The sequence below is a fragment of the Phacochoerus africanus genome, chromosome 11 (genome assembly GCF_016906955.1).
Source record: "Phacochoerus africanus isolate WHEZ1 chromosome 11, ROS_Pafr_v1, whole genome shotgun sequence".
Lineage (NCBI taxonomy): Eukaryota > Metazoa > Chordata > Mammalia > Artiodactyla > Suidae > Phacochoerus > Phacochoerus africanus.
In genome coordinates, this window is record NC_062554.1 from 12816029 (window position 1) to 12839626 (window position 23598).

Genomic DNA, 23598 nt, shown 5'->3' on the forward strand with positions numbered 1-23598 from the left:
GACCAGGGATCAAACCTGCATCCTCATGGATACTAGATGGGTTCTTCGCCTGCTGAGCCACAATGGGAACTGCCAAGAACCACCTTCTTTAAATGTTTTCCTTCTCCCACGACAACCAACAGAGAACCCAGCAAGGGCATTGATCAGCATCCATTAGCATTCAGCTGTGGTCTTGCGCCCTCCTTTGAGTTCCTGGAATGTGGGGACAGGATTTATGTCTGCCCCTGGCCTCGGGCCTGCATAACAGGAACTCTGGATATTTATGGAGCACAAGAATGAATGAGCTCCCCAAAGTCTCAGATTGATGAAGGGACATTTCAGCCCTGGGAGATCTCAGGAGGAGACCACGGACCCACTGTCTCTGCTCGGCTACCACACCTGACCCACGAGCCCCTTGTTGACACTCACTCTGTGGGGCCTAGGACTGGGTGCTTCAGGCCTGACCACCTCCTGGATTGAGGCAGCAGGGAGAAGGACTGAAAGCTGGCTCAGACAAAGGTCAGTGGTCTGAAACAGCCTAAGGCTACTGGAGCCAACTCAAGGCCAATGAACCAGAGTAATCACAATAGCTCACACTAGGCCCTATAATCCTTATGGTGCTTTGAGATTGCAGAATCGTGCTAAGTAGAAGGTTCCTGAAGGCTGGGATGCCGAATTTCTGGCCTGTTGACTTCTGACTCTGCAGTATACTAGAAAGTGTCCTGGTATAAACACAAGGGAGTTCATATAACACACTTGGACTAGGCCAACTGTTAGGCCATCACTAGAAAGGAGGAGCTAACTTTTGATTTAGTTTCTTATCTCTTTTTCTTCTCCTAATAACCTCTTGAGATTGGCAGAGCCAGGAAGAATCAACCCATCTTCCAAGTGGGAAAGTAAAGCTCACTGGGATTGTTTTATACAAGTTTCACACAACATAAAGGTGAAGGCTAATTCTAGGTCTAAGATAAGGGCTGACTCCATTGGCTTTTATGATCCAACGGCCACATTTTATGAATAAGGAGTGTGAAGCCCACAGACCTCGAGTAGCTTGAGCACCAACGACGGAACTGGGATTAGAACCCTGGTCTCTTCACTCTCAGCTAATAAATGTCCCACAACACCAGGCCCCCCTTCTTTAGGGTTTTGACTGCCCAGCACTTGGAGAAAAAAAAAGGAAAAAACCCAACCACAAAGATGAATTCTACTCTAAACCCACAGGGGCAGAAGGTGTGGGGCCGAAGGTGGCCCCGTATGCTTGGTGAGGGTTAACACCCGAATCAGAGGAGAGGCGACCTTGACCAAGGTCACTCAAACTCCCTCCCCTGGAGAAGCCTCCTTTCTGGCACTTTCTGTGATAAGAGAACTGGATGGCCTCTCCTTGTCCACTTCCAATGGCGGGGGGAGGGGGACCTCATGACTTTGCCAGGTGACTCATTCATTCCATTAACGAATTACTAGAAAATTCCTTCTTCCATTGGCCTTCTCAACTCTGCATTCATTGTCGGATGGGAGCTAATTTTGCTTACATCAGTTAATGTTAAGGACTTCAAGTGGAACAAGCAGTGCTACGCACGCATCCCTTAGACCACGTGTGCAGTTTCTGCCTCTCCTGCAGGGCTCCTTGATTGGACAGCTGGTGGGCTGGACGGCCTATTAACTCAGTAAAGCCCACCCTCCACTCTGTGCCTCCCACCACCCTGGAGATGCACAGGATCCCTGGGTGCCAGAGCCCTACCTCCATCGTTGTCTTTGCTGTCACCACAGGCGGTTTCCATGGATGTGTCACAGCCAGCTCCTCTCCAGCCCAGCTGGCAGACGCAGTGCCACCCATTCAGGTCCAAGGTACATCTGCCGTTGCCGTTGCACAAGCCAGGGCAACCCTCTGCAAGGCAAAGCACACAGAATGGAGGTCTGTTCGTTCACAGCGAACTGTGGCCACACACGCTCACACACTGTCAACTTACAAAATGCTTCCACATCCACCAGCACACTGATGCCCTCAGCATCCGGGGAGGCCTATCGTTAGAACTGCCGCTTTACCTACAAGGCAACTGAGATGCAGAGGTGGAGGGTCTTGCTAAGGCCACACAGTCAGGAAGTGGCGGGGGCAGGTCCAAAACCCCCTCTTACAAAAGTGATCAGGATTCTAGAGTGGGAGTCAGGGGATGTGGGCTTGTCCAAATCTGACCAACAGAGCTTTTTGGCTGATCCTTGCTCTTGGCTCATCCTTGCCTGCTTTTCCTGTCTCTGGTGGCTCTGAGGAACAAAGGGATCATGTCTCTGGTTCCTCTCCTGTCCCCTCAGCACTGCTGGGTCTCTCTAAAGCGCTGCCCTTTCTTCTGGTCTTGGTACCAGGTCCACTGTATTGGGACTTAGGCTTGACATTCACTTTGTCCCATTTTCTCCTAAACAACTGTCTCTGCTTTGAGGAAGCGTCCTTGAGTCTTTTTCTTCCCATCATAGTTCCTAAGAGGAGCCCGGATAACTGCCACAAGAGAGGCTACCTAGGGCTGCTAAGATTGCCAATGCAAGTTCAGGCAGGCTGCCCTTCCTTAACTTTATCCATCTGGACTCCCACTGCCTGCCTGCCACTTATTAAGCATCCACTGGGCTAGCAATGGAGGAGTAGATGAATGAGACCTAGTTCTTATTCTTGAGGAGCATGTAGCCAATCGAAGGATACAGATTTGTACAAGCAAAGTATTTCACTGCTAAGGGGCCCTGGGGGAGATGCACAAAATACGGCTCTGACTCTGAGAAGGATATGAATGACTTAATCAAGAAGGGTCAGGCAATATTTAGACTCTGCCTTTGTTCCGCTTTGACCGTATCATATGGTGGGGAGTTACTATTATGCAAGTAGACGGGCAGGTTTTTGCTCACCACCTACCTTTTCAAACCCCTCCCCCCTTTGAGTTTGTGGCTCAGAAATGTAGGTCTGTGGATCTAAGCTTCAGGGTTTACTCCAGCTTCTATCTGGCTGCTTGGTTTGCATTCATATTCTGGCAACCCCTTGCTCAGAGAGGCTATCAAAAGACGTCCCCCTGGGATGTCGCCTGTGTCTTCTCTCCGTCTCTGCTCAGCCAGAGAAAGGTATGGATGTGAAAGCACCCTGACGTCTGTAAAACTTGTTTTATTATCCTGAGCAACAAACTGCTACGAATATGGCTAAAAACTGAATTTTCCACCATGAAATCATGGAAAACTGAACCATTCTTCTTAAGTGGAACAAATGGGGATGTGGCTGTCCGGTACAAGACCCAGACCAAAGCAGGCACTCCCCAAATGGCTGATCAATTGGAATCGACAACTGTAATGTTTCAAGGTCTTTTGATAGTTAGTTGACTGTTACTACAGAGTGAAAGAAAAGAACATGTCCCTCTGTATTTGAGATGTTCAATACAGCCACCAATCTATCCATCTGGCCACTGGGTTTTCCATTCAAAGGAGGAAACATTTATTGAGAGTGTATTGCCAAGCCTAGGAGGGATTCTTACAGAAGTTTTGAAGCAAATGCAGGCTATAGGGTCTGCACAGCAGAAGCCTGTTGGGAAAAGTGGAAAGCCACAAGCATGGCCACCCCAAAGGTGACTGAGAAAGCAGTTGCAAAAGCATAGGAGCAGTGCTGTGACGTGCAGCCACTTCCCCAGTCTAACTAATAGACTCCCTCTTTCTCCATCCCACTTAAAGTTTTGTCCATCCAGCTGAGACTTCCTTTAAACTAAGACTCACATGTATTTGCAATCAGTTTTGGAAGATGGATCCAATGGTTAAGAATGGCAGTAGATTGCTTCTCTTGCTCCAAGATGCAAAGAACATCTCTTGTATAAGAGCACAAGCTTGGGAGCTGTACCAAAGGCTGGCTCTGTCACCCAGTGGCTGGATGACCCAGGCACCTTACCTAATTTGCTTGAGCCTCAGTCTACTTCTAAAATGGGGTTGTTGGGAGGGTTAAATAAGAAAATGTATGCATGATGCACAAAGCCTGACACAGGGCTTGAACATGATATCTAAGTAGAGGGACTATATTATCATAAATTGTGTCCACAACCTCAGGTAGGGGCCAAAGAAAGGCAAAATAGAAAACTGAGGCAGTTATTTGGATCAAGGTCAGCAAACTTTTTCTGCAAGGGTCCAGATAATAACTACTTTCGGTTTGTGAGCCACATGGTCTCTGTTGCCATTACCCACTTCTGCCGTTATAGCTTGAAAGGAACCACATACAATTTAAATGAATGAGCATGGCTGTGTTCTAATAAAACTTTATTTACATAAACAGGTGAGGAGCTAGATTTGGTCTGGGTGCTGTCGTTTGCCAAAACCTGATTTCGATGCTTCAGGACCACGAGGACAATGAGCGTTGCCATACACCGAAGGTCTACTATGGCTTGCCGCTGTGCTAGACCTTCTACATGTACTATTTCCAAACCAAGAAGCTTTCTGTTATATTTTTCAGCTCCTGGCTTTCTAGGGCAGTGCCAGTTTCACACCATTTAACCTAAATTTCTAGTGAAAAACATGTGTATAATAGAGTGTGGACTTTGGAACGAGACAGAACTCAGTTCAAATCCTAGCACTGCCATTTTTCTTACTACCCATGTGATGATGGGCAAATTATTTAACTCTCAAAGCCTCAGTTTTCTTGTCTGTAAAATGGAAGGAATACCTAGTCCAAAGATTTGCTAAGAAGATTAATGGGGTGATGTATATGGATTACTTAGCATGGTGGATAACACAGGTTGGTATTTAATAAATGACAGCTGCTATTATCATTACTGGGGATATTTGCTTTGACATTGTATAATTTCACTAAGAAACTCACACATCACACAATAACCCTTTGCTAGTCCAAATTCTGTGCATGTTTGGGTTGAAGCTAAATACAAACTGTGCCAGTGAGAGCTGAGACAAACCCAATGCTGTGGTCAGGGGGCCAACAGGCAGATCCGCAGAAAGCAGAAAGATGGGTTCAAGGCCGAGTCCCAGCCCAGACCCACTGTTTCATGCTTTCCTAACACTCTGTCCTGCTCCTTGAGAGCCACTGTCCCAAGCATACTCAAATTACTAATTTTGCTGTTGTTTAATGTCTTACTCCTGCCATTAGAATGTAAACACCATAACGGTACCATTGGACCTAATCCAGTGCCTGACACACAACTGATACTCAACATATATTTGCTGAAATGAATTAATGAATGAGACAGGAGACCCAGGCTCTGCCTGACCAACTCGTGGGATCTCGGGAGAGTAACTTCTCCTTTGACTTCAATTTTCTCATCCGAGAAATGAAGATTTGGATGAGATGATCTTTTAGGTCCTTCCAGTACCTATACCCAATAGAGAAGGTCGAAACTACTTCAAATTTGATGATTTTCTTTTTAATTTCAATGAACTTTACTTAGCACCTACTGGATGCCTAGCATGTGCAACTTCACGGGTATGCAGAAGTGAGATATAGCCTCTGCCTTTAATATTTTTATTTTTTATACCCTTTGTTCCAGGAAAATTTAAAATGGGTCTTAACAGAAGTTCCCTAGTTAAGGATCTGGGTTAAGGATCTGGCATTGTCACTACTGTGACCTGGGTCACTGCTATGGTGCAGGTTTGATCCCTGGCCCAGGAACTTCCACACGCCAGGGGCGTGGCCCCAATTTTTTTTTTTTTAATGGGTCTTGGGAGTTATCTAGTGGCACAGTGTGTTAAGTTTCTGGTGTTGTTGCTGGAGCGGCTTGGGTTGCTGCTGTGGCGCAGGTTTGATTCCTGGCCCTGGAACTTCTACGTGCTGCAGGCACAGCAAAGAAAATAAAAGGGGGGGGGGGGAGGTGTCTTATAATCTCAAAACTTCTCAAAGTGAATTATTTGAACTTCTAGTTCTATGAGGTCCTCAAAAACAAACTTCTGTGGTCAAATAAGTTTAGAAAACAATATATCCTATATTCTTATCCTAGAAAGTCTCGCTAAATATTAATACCTTAGAGGCTCTGGGAAGCCTTACCATAAAGGAACCTGCTTATGTGACTATCAGAACATTTTCCAATTTGATCTCAGAACGCGTCCCCCCACGACCATTTACAATGAAAACCCTCTTTGGGGACCCCCTGCTCTAGTGAACCCCTCCTAGCACACAAGCCTGGCACATACATTCTGTGCTGCTCTGAAACTGCCCGGGGGAAGCCGTGGTCTCAAGAAGGGAAGACTCTCCATGGGAAACCACGGGGACATTCCCTCCACAGTGAGTTTCTCTGGCTCCTGGGGGTCTGCACTGACCTATCAGTTTCAGGGTTTCAGAGACATCCGGAGTGCCTGTGGCTTGAACGAGGTTTGCTCCCGTGTAGCAATCTGCTTCTGGGATCATCACACCCCCACTAGCCAGTATGGGGAAGCCTCCTCTGGGGTGACTCGCTGACTTTCCTAAAGCAGTATGTCCATCCTCACCCACCGATCCAGCTCATTAATCCCACGAACCCGGAAACTCATCAATAATTCAGAGAACCCAGGTGACATCAACACTCTCCTCTGGAAGGACTCACGCCAGGCATTTGCTGGAGCCCAAATAATATAATTTTCGGGTTTAGAGAATGGCTAAGCTTTTCAAAAGAAAGGATGCCCTTTAAATGACAAGGGACCGTTTTATCTTCACCCTTCTGCTTAAGCCTAAGAAGAAGCTGCCCTTGAAGGCAGAAGACTTTCAGAATCCTTGAAGGTATTTACTTTTCACTTAAGTGGTAGAGGAGCTATGAAACGCACCTATATCATACCACGAATGTCCCGTTTCTTCATGTTTCTCTTTCTGCTCCTGTACTTTTTCATCCCCACAGTCACTCTGCTAGACACAGTCACCTCTGTTTCCTACCTAGATGACAGAAACCACCTCCTAAGTGGTCTCTTTGCTCCAAAATGTTCCTCCTCAACTCTTTCTGCACAACATGGCCAGACTGATCCCTACAAGTCACAAATGTCATTAAGTCATAAGCCTTCAGTGGCCCCTCACATGCTTACAGTCTACTTGGTCTATGATGGGCGTTCCCGTCCCGGCTCAGCGGTTAGCAAACCCGACTAGCATCCACGAGGATGTGGGTTCGATCCCTGGCCTTGCTCAGTGGGTTGAGGATCTGGTGTTGTCGTGAGCTGTGGTGTAGGTCGCAGACACAGCTCGGATCCTGCGTTGCTGTGGCCATGGTGTAGGCTGGTGGCTACAGGTCCTGATTCAACTCCTAGCCCAGGAACTTCCATGTGCCACGGGAGTGGCCCTAAAAAGACAAGAAGACCAAAAAAAAAAAAAAAAAAAATTAAGATCTTGGTCTATGAGGCTCTGCCTAAATTGAGAAGGGGGTATCTCCTTACTAAGTGGCCCTGGGACCTCCTCTATCACAACCTCCATCACACTTTGTTGGAATTATTTGTTTTCATGTTTTCTCTGCTAGGCTGTGGGGAACCCGAGAGCAAGGACCATTTCTGCCAGGTGGTATCCACATTTCCTGGCACTGAGGAGGAGTTCAAGATCCTTGTGGAATGAATGTTCTTTCTTCATTTCTCCAAAGTCTACCTATGCGATTGGAAAGACCAAAAGCCAGCTTGTTTCTGAACTGCAAAACATTCTACTCTGAAATTCAGTCCTGCTCTTGCGTTGTAGTGGTCTCTGAATTCTTTGGGGGGGGGGGCAGTTATTTGTATCCATTACATCAGAAAGTCAGCCAGATGGGGGCTTGGTCCAGAGCGAGATTTTGACCAAAAAAAATTTGCCTTAAGGCAAGTAATGATTCACTGACCTCATCCAGCTAGAGGTTTGGTGATATTTTTTGATCACAACAGGTGGTTTGAAAGAGAATACGTGTCCCTTCTTGGTGAGGAACCAGTTTGTGAGACGTGGCTTGGAGGAAGAATGCAGGAAATTAGTGGGATATTCTTGGGGATTTATGGTGAGGGTAGAAAGAATACTAGAAACACGGATTAGGCCAGGAAATGTAAAATCCTGGTTCTGCCACTTACTGCAAGCGTGATCCAGGATCAACTTTGATCTCCTTTTCCAACCAAATGAGTATAATTATAAGCGGTTTCCTTAAAAAAATGCACAGGACTCACTTAGGACTCATGGATATGGAAAAATTCTACACTGTAGGAAAAACAAGCCCCAACTGGTGGTAACATTATTAAACTTAATCCATCCTGAAGATTCCTCTGACAATGATTATGTGTAAAGTGTCTATTCGAAAGCGGCTCAGAGGTGCTACTCTTTTTTGCTGGAACAATTTTCTTCTTGGTAGAAGGCCAGTATGTGAAAAGCAAGGAAGCTTGCTTCCCACTGGATGGGCCCTGGTACCACCTTGGCTGTATTTGGAAAAGATATCCCAGTTGAAAAGGACTTAGTTATGGTGCCCTAAAACCCTTTTCATCCATTTTAATACAGCCGTCGTTCTCTCTTATTAAAAGCCGATCTACCCTTTTCTGTTACAATTTCAAAAAATCAGTCTGGCTAATGAAGTCCTTCTCCAAATTAAGGGTGAGACTGAGAATATGATGACAAAATAGCCCAGCTCACAGTTGTTGAGCACTGGTCCCGCCTACGTGCCAACAAGCACTTTACCTTCATTAGCCGACTCCATCCTCGGGCCAACCCTGTGATGCAGGTTCTGTTACATCCTCCTTTTATAAAGACTCTGAAGGGAAGAGGTTAAAGGCACATGCCCAAGGTCATCCCATGCGTTAAGGGCTGGAGTCTGGATTCAAACGCAGGCACTCTGACTCCAGAGTATGTGTCCTTAACCTCTGAGCCCATACTGGAGTCAGGTGCTGGGGCGGGGGGCGGGGGATGGGGGGGCATGAGGACGGAAAAAATGGATATGGCACCTGTCTCCTCCAGGAGCTTTTAGGAACTCACATATCTGATCATTCTGAGACTTCTTCTTAGAGCAAGGAGGCCTCTTTAGAAAATTAGGTACCATCTACTTAATGTAAATGTTTCAAATGGAAGGAATCACTCTGCCTGCAGGGAAGAGTCTCCAAAGACAAAACTTACCAAAGGCAGCCTTCTCTCTCTGAAAAGGAAAAAGAACCCAAGCAAAAAGACCACTCACTTCCTAAGGTCAAGGGTCTATTTTTCCCCATTTTTCCAGAGCCTGGCACTAGAACTAGCGGTGTTCCATGTGTGGCCAGTGGATGAATGAACACAACAGAAACAGAATGGGCTGCTTAAGATTTCACAGCTTTCTCTGGGGTCTCTTCTTATCTCAGGCTACCCACCCTGCTTCCCAGCATCTTAATTCTGATGGACCAGGGGCCATAAGGGACGGGCAAGGTCACATGAGGTGGGGCAGAAAGGGTGAAGGGGTGTATGGGGAGGGAGGGACAACAGCACAATGGTAATGTCACAAACAGATTGAGCACTTGGGGAGGGGGAGGGGAAGACTGACTTTCCAGGTCTATCAACCACCTTGCGGCCCAAACCTCGCCCCCTGGGCAGTGGATGCTATGACAAAGCCAGGGTGTGGCAGCATCGAGACACCATGCTTATGGGGGTATATATGCATTTCTAGATACACACTTCTTCTGCTCATACACAAACACACATACACAAAGACAATAGGAAAATAGAGGAAGGAAGACCATACCTTTAACTACCCTATCCAGATAGTGCGCTTGGGAAATAAAAGACAGGACATTTAAGGTAGGATCGAGAAAGTGCAATACCGCCTGTCACATAACCATGCCAGGTGCCAAGGAGACAAAGGGGACTGCACCCCACATTTGGGACAGACCTGCCAGGGTGGGGAAAAGAAAACCAAAGACAGGACAACACGCGAGAGAAGGAGGGAGAGCAAGCACATTCTCCAGGAGGGGTCGGACGGGATGTCAGCTCACTCTGCGATCCAGGCGTTTGGAAACGTGATCATAAAAACAAGAAGACGTATGGATGAGGAAACCAGGCGAAGGAGGATGGGAAGCTGCAAAGTGGCCACATCCTGCTCCGTCAGCTTTGTGGAACACTAGAACTTGCCCCTCTCTCTACCCAGAGCAGCAACTAGCTTCCCTCCTAGGGAAGCAGTGGGACAAGGGTGAGGGCTCCTTGTCTGGGCAGAGGTGCCCCCAGGAGGCTGGAATTCAGAAAACAGGCAAAATGCGAATCATCTCTCACAGGCACTGGGGAAGTGGGCTGAGTCTTTGCTCAAATATACTGCTAGGTTATCTGTTTGCCCTTCTTGAAACTTCCATGGACACGTGCCCATGCAGACTTGAATGCAGAATGCTTGGTGTTCTAAATCAGATGCCTCTCTCCTGTGTGCATCTTACACGGAATGTGGGGTGCGGGTCAATGGATGTCGCTGTGAAAGACATGAAAAAGGAAAGAAAACCTGACCACATCTCAATGTTGATGAACTCAAAAGGAAAAATGACATGTTCTTTTGCTTTCCTGTGACGGGGCTGCATCCAAGCCCTAAACTCTTGGGCCATCTAAGGTTGTGCTTCTTTGTGAGGGTGGGTGGCCACTGTTGCTCTGAAGTAAACCTACTATGTGTCTACGTGGGTGCCTGGCTGTGTGTTTATAGCAGGGTAGACCTCTTCGTTCCCAGCATGACTCACGAATGCCGTTTCGCCTTCCCCTTGGGGCTGGGGTCCCAGCCATTTGAGGAGTCTCCCTTTCACCCCCTCTTCAGCTCCCCGCCATGTGCTCCCCCAAAGGCCAGAGAGAAGGCAATGTCCTAAAGGTCTGATCTTTCCGCCAGGCTGCCCCCTGCCCTTGGCTCCGTTTCACACATGAATCAAAAGTCCACAAGAAAGGACTCGACTGCAAGGGCGAGACCTTCTCTGGAAGCCCCGGGGTCTATAAACTGTAAGAACCTTCTTACTCTCTTCATAAAAAAAATATAAAGTTTATGTGTTCAATCCTCGGGATGGAGCAGACACTGTTGCTGTTCATCGATACATATTTGCCTCCAGAGACTGGAGGATGAGAGGCTGTGTTCTCAGTTCACGCATCCATGCGGTCTGCGCTTCAAGATGAAATATGCTCCTGGAGGCTGCATAGCCAAGTGCAAAATTGGGAAGAGATTTCATCGGGGTCTGCATGCTTTCCCGTCTTTCTTACAGACGCTGCGGAGGAGGCCACGAGCTAACAGGACCCGAGAAGGGAACATGAAGGGGACTGACTTATTAAGCAGGAGTGAATGAACAAAGCTGAGGAATGGCAGGCAATGAAAAACAGGGTCAGCCCCCAGGAAAAACAGCCCAGGAAATACCACTGGCTAAGGCAAAGCTCCTCTTGATTCTTGGTTCTTGATTCTTTTTGTCTTAGTCAAGCTTGTCCATTTAATTTTGTAAAGTGGTCTACAATTTCTTAGACATCATCTCCCTGGATCTGCTATATGCAGAGAGCGATCACACACAGGATCTCCCGTCTCGGCTGGTGTCCTCCGCTTTCAGATCGGCAGAGTAGTTTTGGGGAGGGTCACACGCCTGTGTTCTTAGAGGAACGGTGAACCCAGCTCCAGAAGAGATGGCGTGAGCCTAGATTTCCCTTTCAGGGTTGGCAGGATGACTAGGCTGGGTGAGACACCATCACTGAGATCCAAATGGTTACACCACCACGCAGCACCCACCTCTCTGACCAGAAAGACATCGATTCCCAGCATAATGATGATGTCCTGGTCCAGTGGGGACTAAAGATTAACCTACTCTGCAGGTTAATCTCCCCGCGCCCAGGGGAGACCTCAGAGAGCACTCTCTCTTTCTTTCAGTGCCATTTCATTTATCAGAACTATTTAGTAATAAAGATCTCTGGAGTCCCCGTGGTGGCTCATCGGAAACGAATCTGACTAGTATCCACGAGGATGCAGGTTCAATCTCTGGCCTTGCTCAGCGGGTTAAGGATCTGGCGTTGCCAAGAGCTGTGGTGTAGGTTGCAGATGTGGCTCAGATCTCGCGTTACTGTGGCTGTGGTGTAGGCCAGTGGTGATAGCTCCGACTGGACCCCCTAGCCTGGGAACCTCCATATGCCACTGGTGCAGCCCTAAAAAGATAAATAAATAAATAAGTAAATAAATAATAAAGACCTCCATGAAATGTAAATACTTTTGTAATACCTTTAAAAATCACTACTAATTTCTCAGACTATAGGCAGGAAGAGCCACCAGTGGAAGTGATAGGGGCAGACTCAGATTGCAATGGAGATTGTGGGTTTCAGGAGAAAAAAGTGGCCTCCCCAAAGAAGGGATTCCTTCCTTCCCTACACAGCAACCTCAAGCCACACTGTGAATCCAAGAGCTGATAACAGCCCGTCAGTACCAAGACCGAGGGTTTTCTCGGAATGGACTAGAGCTTGCCTGTCTCTATTGAAAACGAAAATAATAACTGGTCTTTGAAATCCATTGCCATTGATTCATAAAAGGCCCATGCCAAAGTCCTCACTGTTGTTGCTTTCACCGTGTGAAAATCTTGGCTCATGCACCCGTGAGTAGAATCACTTAAAACTGCATCATGATTTTAAAACACTAACTTGAAAAAAAAGGCGATGCAAAGTCCCTAAGTTTGCATCATGGATGGTGGATTCAGGGCTTCCCCAAATGCCTTCATTTCTCTCCTCAGGACTTGTGGATGAAGACGATGGCCATAGAGTCATCCTGCATCTTGGGCCATGTGAATTTTTTCAACATTGTACGTGTGTTTCTCACGCTTCTTTGACATTCCTGTCACTGTGTAAGAATGTGGAGATAGTGCAGGCACACTGCTATTTACAGACAAGCTCTGAGCCTTTGGCACGAGGTTAGTCTGTGGGGTCTTGGATCTGTTTAGCATTTCTATGACCTCCAACGTGAAAGCTTCCTTCCTTCACTTGCCTGTGCCCAGAGACGTTTCCAGAAGTTTCCCTTAAGATAATCCCAAGAAGCTTTGGGGCCCCCATCAAAGACTGTGAAGAACACGGCAAGAAGCTTTTTCATTCTGCTTCTCCAGGAGCCTCAGTTGCCTCTAGCAGTTGTGTCCCTGGTACGCGTCAGGGCAGACCAAATAAGGATGGTCATAGCAGGTGATGCTTGGGGGGGCAACAGCCATCTGAACTTCCTTCATGTGGATGAGGAGTCATCAGAGAGATGTTCTTGGTAAGTTCCTGGATACCTTCATGCTCTTCTCTCTTTGGATGATGGATCAGGGAGGAATAAGGGGCCAATGGCACCTACTTGTGAAGGATGCATGGAGCCCACGAACTGGTCCCCCGTCTCCCACTCCTACTGCAGGTGGGCTGAAATCTCTCAGGACCCTCAACGAATCGAGCTCTTGCTCTGAAAACGTGGGAGTGGAACCCTGCCCATTTTCTCTTTCTCCTTGTCAGTATTTGCCCTACGACTCAGAGGTCCTGATGTGCGAGAATGTCTCTGAGGAGGGAGAAGCCCAGGGTTATCTCAACTCACAGGCGCGGATACCCCGTGAGTGCTTGTGGGAGCTCTCAGTTAAGGACAGAATGATTACAAAAAAGAAACCCAAGAGCTACCATTCAAAAGTGAACAAAGAACTCCAGAAGCGTGTGTAGCCTTTCTTTATAATGTCTCTGCCTCGTGAAGTCTGGCTTTGCTCACTCTAGTAATTGCATCATCCGAGTATTATTTTGATCTTTACTCCCAGAGGAGGATTTGTTTGAGAATCAAGATTTATATGACTGGACAGCTCTCCTGAAGCCTAGTAAATAATTTTGTATATCTGGCATCTTGAACAACCACAGCTTTGGGGTCAAGGTTGAAATTTTACCAATGTAATCAGAAGCTGGCATTTCCCACATGTGTTTTGAGACTTTATGGACAAGGGGCACTGAAGTGAATAAAATAGCTATCAGAGAAGTGATCCAAAATGTTGGTAAGTGTTTTCAAAGAAATAGGAAAAATTAAACACCTTCTTAAATTTAGCTATGCTTTTCAGCTTTCTCTAAAGAAATTGGAGGTCAAGCCCCAGGGTTAAGAGACTCATAAAATTCCTGGAAAAGAAGTCCAAAAACATGTTTCTGATGACTCCGTATTGACTATGTACCTGAGAAATGGATCAAAATCAATCCACCTTACCTTAACTTCTAGACTAGGGAAACTGGCTTCCATACATGTAATAAGTATTACTCATAAGTGAGCAAAAATAAATAAATCCCTTTTATTTATGGGATATTTTTAGGAGCAGGTGATGGGCGTGCAGTCTGTAGGTGTGGGGGGGGGCCCTGGGATTCCATCACCCCTGCAGCCTCCGCCAGTCACCCCCATCTGTGACTCAGAAAGAGAGAGAGAGAAACTGGAGTTCCTAGCGACCAAGTGGTCTACCCATGGTGCGTTCACCGAGACTCTTCTCGAAGATGCAGAGAGACAGATAATTCCAACATCAAGAATAAAGTTTCAAAACATTCTTGCTTTTTGACAAAAATACTGTCATTCAAGAGGAGGCCACTGCCAAATTTCCTTTTATCCTGAAACCAACCTGTTTTGAGAAAAATCAAGTAGCTCCTATAAAAAAAAATAATAATAATGTGGGCCCAAGCCTCTAAAGGGAGATATTTAATTCCTCCTATATAATCTGCTCTGGGAAATGCCACTGGGCTGAGAAGGACCTCATGTTGGAGACTTGACTGTCAGGAGCCCAGATGTGTCTTACTCTTTGATGCCAGCTAGGAGGTAATCAGGTCATTCTTTCCTGTTTATGGAGGGCAGCTGTGTACAAATAAACAGCCCCCCCCCCGCCCCACTTTGGCTCCCATTGCTGGGCCTCTGAATCCGCTTTGTGGGTCCTGGCATTTTCTCTGCTATGGGACATCACCGCACTGCAACGTCTGAGCTACCTGCGCTAAAATGACCCATCTGATGATAATGAAATCTAACAAGAGAAAAGGTGACACTCTGAACTTCTAACTTCTCACATCAGCCGTTTTTGCTTTTCCTAAAACATCCTCCCAAGGAGTGGCATTCCCAGGAACCCTCAGAAAGTGCTTCTTCTTACCATCAAAGATTAAAAGCAGTTCCTCCTTCTCCACTCTCTCCCAAAAAGAAAATAAGAGGGCACTGCCACTGTTTCCCTCATTTGCCTCCCTCACCCCTTCCTTTCCATCTGACAAGGTTACCGAAATGTTCCTCCAGCCCTGGGGTGCTGGGTTCCTAGGGGGGATGCAGCTGGCCACAGGCAGAGACGCGGAGAGAGCAAGTTGCCATGCATGCGGGGAGATTAGACAGGGACAAAGGACATGCTGGTCACACGAGGGAAGGTAAAAAGAATTCCCAGCCCACGTCCTTTCATCTGAGCCACTAGGACTAGTCCATTACTTCTTCAATGTCCTGTGACATTTCTCTGGTATTTATGGCTGTCAGCCTCCCCCTAGAATCGTGCACATTTCCCTTGATGGACTTCTTATCTGGAGGGAAAAAGCACGTGCAATCCCAAGGAGCAATGTGCTCGTACAGAGTGACAACAGGGACTGCAAGGGGGTGGGGTGGGGGCTGCTTTGACTTCCTGGCACCCCAACAAAGGGATGTTCTTCAAGCCAGGCTGATGAATAGCCACGAGCCACGAGACGGAGCACAGCCGGCCCCCAAGCCCTGCCATGAATTGTCCGTGACTAGACGCAGGGAGAATGTGCTGAAGCCTCTCATCATTGGACTTGGGGGAGATGCTTTTATCTTATGAAAGGCTGACAGCCAGACACTTTGGAACTTGGTAAGGTGAGCTGGACTCTTGTAAGCAAGTGACAGAAGATGGACCGTGCTCTCTCTGGGCTCTGGATTTGGTTTAAATAGGGATGGGCCCCCTTCGGGGCTGGGAGGGTGGAAGGTCAGGCTGTCCTTAGTCAAGCAGAAAAGTGAAGGTGAAAGGAGGGCCGAGTTTAAAGACGCTGGCCTCTTGGGTGACTAGGGCGGCTGCTCTTGAAGGGGCGTCCGGGATGGTCATGAGATGGGATGACACTGACAGAAAGAAGCCACCCAGAGGCACACAGTGAGAAAGGGAGGCACATTCTGCTCTGAAGCAGCAGGGCTGGCGGCAGGTGGCATCAGAGGGGGTCTGGTGAGAGCCTGGCTGGGCAAGCTGGCTGTGGAATTCTGAGTGCAACCCTAACAAGAAGGCCCGGCCTCCGAGCAGGTGCCTCCGCAGAAAACCTGGGCTTTGTCCTGCCAGGACCGCAGGGCAAGTAGCTTCTGAGGAGCTCCTCGCAAGGCTCGGAAAAACCCAGCCTAAACTCCTGTCCTACATCTTCAAAGGTAAGTGGCCTTTGGCCTCAGGTCCCTGAAAAGGAGCAAGAACACTTGTGTCTTCGCAAGGTGGTTGTTGGGAGTGTGAGATAAGGGGTTAAAGCCCTTAGCTTGCCACCTTTGACTTCAAAATCAGAAGACACTGTAACCAATATTAACACGTGTAAGGCACTGCCCAGCCATTTACAAACAAAGAGATGGTGTGGGGGACAGAGATGATGCCTGTAAGCTAATCTCGGGCTATGAAACAAAAGCAGGGAAGCTTGAAAAAAATACAAAATAAGAGGCAGCTTCATTTCCTCGAAATTCCTTTGTCCCTCAAAATCTTTGGGGCTTGTCTCCCCGTTTCCAGTAAGACTCGAGAGGTGACCTTCTGAGCAGGAGAGGCACTCAGAACCCTGCCTTCTAAAGCCATGTGCTCACCATCTGATCACAGACCTTTCCTTTAAACGAATGGAAGGGGAAGACGTTAAAACGCACATACGCAAACCAGTTGATTCAATAAAGGCCTTTTGGTGAGTGTTCATTCCAGGATAATAAACCAAGCAAACGTCTGGCTGTGTTTAAAATCAACAAAACCAGCAGGAACGGCAGAAAGAAGGGAACGGGAGTGATCTGCTTGTTTTGAGAGCTGCCAACAGAGCTGCTTCAGCAGGGGCTGGTGCCGAGGAGCTCCCAGGAGAGGGGAAGGGAGGCAAAAGCAGACAGGACGGAAGCCGAGGACAGGGGAGGGGGGATCCCAGGCCTAATGGGATGCAGATGTGGCCTGAGGCCTGTGGGAAGCATTTCCCAGGATTCCAGCCCTCTTTGGGAGCGGTGGCCTAGGAGGCTAGTCTCCCAACCGGATCATACATTTGATTCGGTGGCTATGTTTACGGAGCAATGAACTGCGTGTCAGCCTGTGTTAACCTCTTTCCCTGCATCATTATTCCCACCTTACAGGAGAGGAAATTGAGGCTCAGAGAGGCACTGGGACTTGCTCACACAGCTGCTAAGTGGTAGAGGCACCTGCCTCGTTACTGAACCCCAGCTCCTTAACAAAACGCTCTACTGCATTTGGCCCGGGAAGGGCTCAACAGCAAGGCACCCTGACCAGCTAGTTGAGATCTGGGAAATGCAGGCTGGGAGGAAAGAGGTTAAAAATGCCCAGTTGTGAGTTTCAGTCCACAAGATGTTTCGGAAAAGCCCATCATAGCGTCGTCAGATGAAAGGACTTTTGGCCCAGTTTCCACATGCAATGGGGGTCCCCGCCTTGGCCCCAAAGTGCCCGACAGACAAAGGCACCGTGCAGCCCCAGAGAAGGGGTTCAGGGCCCTGGGCCCATCATACCGATGGTGCAGTGCTCGCCGTTCCAGCCTGGGCTGCACTCGCACTTGCCGTCCCGGCAGGTCCCGTGCTCTGCACAGCGTGGGTGGCAGGCGCGCTGGTCGCAGGCCGCCCCCATCCAGCCGTCCTCGCAGCGGCAGGTGCCCCCGACGCAGACGCCGTGGCCACCGCAGTCAGCAGCACAGATCTCTGTGGGCGCAGGGGCCGGGGAGGGAGGAGAGAGAGAAAACAGGTATTGAGGGGTCGCTCTTGGGGACAAGGGTCACACCTGGCTACCTACCTTGGCTTCTGTGAGCAGTGGCTCACAGGCTCAGGAGGTTAATCTCCATGGACAACGGCCCTCGACCCTTGGACAAGAACAATTCCCCAGGCAGAGGCCTGACCAGAGCCCATGTCCTGCCCGAGAGAGGCCGGACTGCAGACTCTGCTCTGTGTGCTTTTCCCGGCTTCCTTCCAGCCCGTCCCCGCTTCTGTGCTTGCCACCTCCAAAGGGGGCCGGCCTTCTGAACAGATGTGAGGAAAAGTCAAATTTAATTAAAAACCAGTTATGTGTGAAAACAACGTGAGGATGAGCCCCCGATCGCCAAGCGGAGTGCTTGTGGGTCTGGCTGGGGTGCACGAGGGATCCCGGGCTTGCGTTTCTTTCCAGCATGACTCTGGGGTGGGCTGAAAGAGAGGCTGGACACCCCGAACCCATGGGGTACTCTGGGTGGCTGTGCCGGGCTTTTGCTGGGTTTATGGCCTGTCCCCCCCACGCACTGCTTCATCACGCCACCCTCCAGCACCATCTAAATAGTCCTTAGCATCCAAAGCAAACAGCTGGGTCGGGGGTGGGTGCACTTCACAGCCAGAGTGGCGGTGCCCAGCCCTTCACAAAGGCCCGTCTGTGAGATGGTGCAACACACACACACACACACACTAGCTGATTCACAAGCCCCTTGGGGCCTGGGGCCAGCGACAGCTTCATGGTTATGCATGCAGAAGCTGTGAAGACTCTGAAATACAATTGCTTGTTAGGAAGTCGGCTGAACAACTGGGGCCACTGAGGGAGGCTCTGCCGGGGCTGTGATGGGGACCCTGACTGGATTCGGTGCCGCGTGGCCCAACATACTTCACAGGGAAACCCCAACACCTTCGGCGTCCCTCAAATTAAATAGGCACCTGTGTCAAGGTGAATTAATCCATGACCCCTTCCAAGCTGTACTCTTGGCTTAGAAGCTGCTAATAGTCTGGCTACTTTTGAAAAAGGAGACAAAGATTAGATCTCGGCAGATCAGAGCTTCCAAACTAATTGACAAGGCAGTAGCTACAATGTTCAAGAATTAAGAAAACAACAACAAAAGAACCAACAGGAAGAATTCCCATTTATGGTGTGTTCCTATGCTCATCATCTTGTCAAATAAAACTACCTGGAAAGGGAGGTTCTGCACCATGTTGGGTTTCTCAGCCACCAAGGGGTGAGAGAGGCCACGGCAAAATGTATGGAAAGAGCCTTGACCTGGAGCCAGGGGATCTGGCTTCTACGTCAGGCTCTGGAGCAGAAGCTGTGTGACCCTGGGCAGGTTCCTTGACTTGGCTGGTGATGCGGCCTCATAGCACGGCCATCGGGGCCATGGGGAGCACACAGTGAAGTGGATGATAGAAAGGGGCGTGGCAAAGATCCCTGATGCAAAGATTCCTCAGGACAGTGCATTTTAGACCAGGTGTCCAAGGACCAGGTTTGCGAGGTCCAAGTCTGCTCAGCCATTGATCTGCTGTGTGACCTTGGGAAGGTCACTTGCCCTCTCTGGGTATCAGAGATGGCATCTAAGACTGTGGGAGTGTATAATATGAGCATCCCCCATGTTACACCTCATAATCTATCCCCAGGGTTCAGCTGGGCTGTCCCTCCTCCTCTGAGAAGTCTCCCCCGATTCATTCTGATGACGTTTCTTGCTCATTGTCTTTCCATGTGACATGGTAGCCTGCTCTTTTGTATGTGTTCAGACTAGGAACACCCTGAGGCTGGATGAATTCTTCCGACCACCTCTATAGCTGGTACCCAGCACAGATCTTGGCACAGAATAGACCCTTAATTAATGTTTGCTGGATGGTGGATAAATCTGTATGTGCCCGGGGGCTATGGTGGCTAAGAATTTAAATAATGCAGGTACTCCTGACTCAGCTTTGCTGAGGTCAGTCCAGGCCTATCTGCTTATCTCTGCTGAGGGGCCTTGGGCAACTTCTTCCCAAGCGAGGGTGGGGCTGAGTGTCATGACACCCAGCAGCTCACCAGGAACTGGCTTTCTCCAGATGTCCTCCAGGCTTCCTTCCCTTCAGGCGCGAAGGGACAACTCCTTGGGCTTTCCTCGAGAGGAAGAACGGCAGTCTCAGGTCCCCGGGCCTTGCTATGTCCTGAGTCTGAAATTTCCTTCCCTTCTGCACAGCGTTGCCAGGGTGACAACCCGGGTGACTCCGGAGGTGGGGCCTGTGCACAGGGCTGCCTGGCCCTTTCCCCTGTGCGCCTGCCCAGCGAGAAGCTCAGCATTCCTCAGCACTGTTCCCAGGTGGCCATTTATGGTGTGAAAGTAAACAGAGACCAGCACGTCTATTCACTGAGGTATGAGCCAGGAGAGGGGGGCGGGCTGCCCGGCCAAAGCCTTGGTATTTTCAGGCTGCAGGGCACTTGGAGTTCAGAAGAGGCAGGCCTTCCCCAGCGCTCGCTGGTCTCATTGCAGGTCCTCACCAACGCGAATGCTCACGGGTGGCTCACTCCTTTACCAACCAACCTGGAGGTGGTGTGCGTGAAAGAGGGACTCCAAGCCTCGGCTCCGCCAGCTGTGGGACCTTAGGCAACCTGTTCAATGGCTCTGAGCTTCATTTCCTTCCTCGGTAAAACGCAGATGATGACAGCACCCACGTCGGAGGCTCCACAGCCCTGCTACACAGTTCATCCCGATTCCTTTGTTCTTCCAGTAAAAGCCCGTGCATGCCTGCTCTGTGCCAGGCTGTGCCAGGTGCTAGGGATAGAGAGGGCAGTGAGACATGGCCTCTGCCCTCCAGGACACCCCAGCCCGGACAAAGCAAATCGATTCCCAAGACCGTCCAAATCCTCTGCGGCTGCTACTCTGGCACCTCTTGTGTGTGTGCAATGTTACTCCGGCACCTCTTGTGTGTGTGCAATGTTACTCCGGCACCTCTTGTGTGTGTGCAATGTTACTCCGGCACCTCTTGTGTGTGTGCAATGTTACTCCGGCACCTCTTGTGTGTGTGCAATGTTACTCCGGCACCTCTTGTGTGTGTGCAATGTTACTCCGGCACCTCTTGTGTGTGTGCAATGTTACTCCGGCACCTCTTGTGTGTGTGCAATGTTACTCTGGCACCTCTTGTGTGTGTGCAATGTTACTCTGGCACCTTTTGTGTGTGTGCAATGTTACTTTGGCACCTCTTGTGCATGTGCAATGTTACTTTGGCACCTCTTGTGTGTGTGCAAAGAGTAAGAACCGTGGATTTAGGAACAGGCAGATTTGGGACTAACTCTTGGCTTTGTCACTTCCTGGCTGGGTAATCTTTAAGGCACGAGTTAGGTAATCCACTGAATCTCGATTTCCACTTCTGTAAAGTGAAGATAATAATTCCCACTGCACCCATCTTTCTGGGGGGGGGGGGCGTGTTAGATCAAATGAGGTAATGTGTGGAAAAGCCATTTTTGGCTTAATAACTTAACACTTGACAAAGCACTGTTCACATACAATTTCTCACGGAACTATCACAAGGATGCTGCATGAACTTGCTGGGTACTTTCCTCCTTGGCGGGGAGGCTACTGAGACCGAGACGGCACAGGGGGAATGTGACAAGGTCGCAGGTTCCTCTGGCGTTTGGCTCTCATTTGGACGATCCTCAGAGCCAGGCTGCACGGCAGGCTTTTTCCAGGTAAGGAGACGGAGGCTCAGACGGGACAGAGGCAGGCTCTCCTTCGAGGAACCTCCAGGCTCTTCCAGCAGATCTTCCCGTTCGGGGCCCCGGTGCTTCCCCTTGGGGCCTTCCGGCCAGACCCGGGCTGCGTGTGATGGGAAATGAGATGCTCCTCAGAGTTTCCCAGACACCCCGGCTCACTTTCCTGCACTGGAGACAGCGGGGCTGTCCCTCCCAACACCCCATTTCTCTCCCCAGTTTACACCAGCCGTGCTCTCGTGGCGCAAAGCTCAAGCGACCTGGTGGCTGGGCAGCCTTCCATCAGCCCTTTACAAGCTGGGTTGTGAGTTCTGACACATTTTAATGGACGGGGCCTGACAGGGTGACCTTGATGTTTACGGGGTGCTGACTGATGGGAACACCACCTGTCAGCCTGCACCTCTCCCCTGCAGAGGGTCTCCCTGCCCGAGCTGAGGGGACCCTCTGGGAGGAGAAACCCGAGATGCTACTTTGTCATCTGGCCTCGAGTTATAGGCCCCAGTGTTCACGTGTTTTATAGACCTCAGTTTTGTTTTGCTTTTTGTCCTTGAAATAAAAGGAGCTGCTCTATTTTCCTTCTCCGATTCCGCTTTGACATTAAAGCAGATATAACGTCCCGGCGTGGCTGGCGAGAACCAAACAGGAGGACGTTCAAGAACGTGCTTTGACAGCTCGTGCGCCCTTTGCGTCACGTAAGTGGGATTGTGTGAAATCTGGGTCAGGGCTCCTCTCTACGTCTTAAGTTTCCGCAATTGTAACTCGGAATGATGCTGACGGCTGCAGAGTCGCGGGAGGACTTACTCTCTCTTGCTTCAGTTCTTGAGCTCTCACTGTGGGCAAATCCTACAGCGGTCCCTGGGGATGCCTTGCTGATGAGGACAGACGTGGTCCTTTCCTGGACCTCAAGGGGTGACCTTCTCGCATGGCGGGGGGACGTAACCTTCCTGAATTAAACACGTTAAGATGAGCCTGGCGCCTGGTCAGGGTACGATAAGTTGTGCGCACACATATTCTTATGAGAAAGGAAAGGAGGCAAGTGTATCAGACAACGCAGAAGATCAGACGTGAATTCTGACTTAGGCAACACAGCTGATACAAATGACCATTTGCGAAAGGCCAGGGGACGGTCACCCGGTGAACACTGGTGCTTTCTGACCAGCAGCTGGAGGGTCGGGGTCTGGAGGAATCCTCTGAAATGCTAGGGAGTACACACTCCACAGAGTAGACTTGGGCTCAGCTTCTGACTCCCCGCTTTCCTTGGGTCCTTGTGGAGTCCTGGCGAGAACTACTTAATCTCTCAGGACCATGCATCTTCCCTCAAAAGGAGGACAGTGATAACGGTGACAGCTGAAGAAAAGGGGAACTGTGCAAGGGTCTCCGCACACTGTGTTCTGTAAGGTGTGCTCTGGACACAGCTGAACGATGATGGGACCTAAGACCTCCTGTACCAGCACAGCTCCTGGTCACCTCCAGAGGAACAGCTCTTGCAGAGCAAAAGATTTTTTATTTTTCTTTTTTTGGCCACCGCATGGCATATGGAGCTCCTGGGCCAGGGATCAGATCTGAGCCTGGCACCATGGGTTTAAGGATCCGGTGTGGTGACCTATGCTGCCAAGGCTGGATCCTTAACTCACTGTGCCGGGCCAGGGATCGAACCTGTGTCCCCGTGCTCCAGAGAGGTCACCGATCCCATGGTGACACAGCAGGAGCTCTGCAAAACGTTTTGTAATTGCAGCCTCGAAATGTGGGTACGATGCTTTCTCTCCAGTTACCGAGCATGGCACCATCAGCCAAGATCATCAAAATGCAGTTAGGAGTCACTGGTCTTTGCAGCTTTGGCTTCCTCTTGAAGTCAGGTGAAAATCCCCAACCATGTTTTACCATTCCAAGTCTGTAACGTTCTTGAGTCAACTGTATAGGGCTTGGAGATGAACCAGGTTAGGTGCAAGGACACCCGAGCTCTTCTCCTGGGGGTAGCCACACCCACAGCAGCTCCCCTCCCCACCCTTCCTCTGCCCTGCCTCTCGGGATCCCATTGTCTTCTCTCTAGCCTGGAAGTCTACCTGACAGCAGGCTCTAGCTTTCATTCACCTTGGCTCCCAGGCAGCAGGCACCAGGTCTGGCACAGCAGGATCCTTCAAATACTTGTTGAAGGAA

General features: G+C 49.4%; 1 protein-coding gene across 1 annotated transcript in view; it reads right to left on the minus strand.

Annotated features, from left to right (window-relative positions):
* The window catches only part of TENM4 (teneurin transmembrane protein 4), a 410796-nt gene that overhangs the window by 114485 nt on the left and 272713 nt on the right, over positions 1–23598 (minus strand). The window contains exons 12-13 of the mRNA XM_047751949.1: positions 17511–17696; positions 1718–1864 (exon numbers count right to left, since the gene is read on the minus strand). Coding sequence (XP_047607905.1) covers positions 1718–1864; positions 17511–17696 — 333 coding nt within the window. The remainder of the gene's footprint in view (positions 1–1717; positions 1865–17510; positions 17697–23598) is intronic.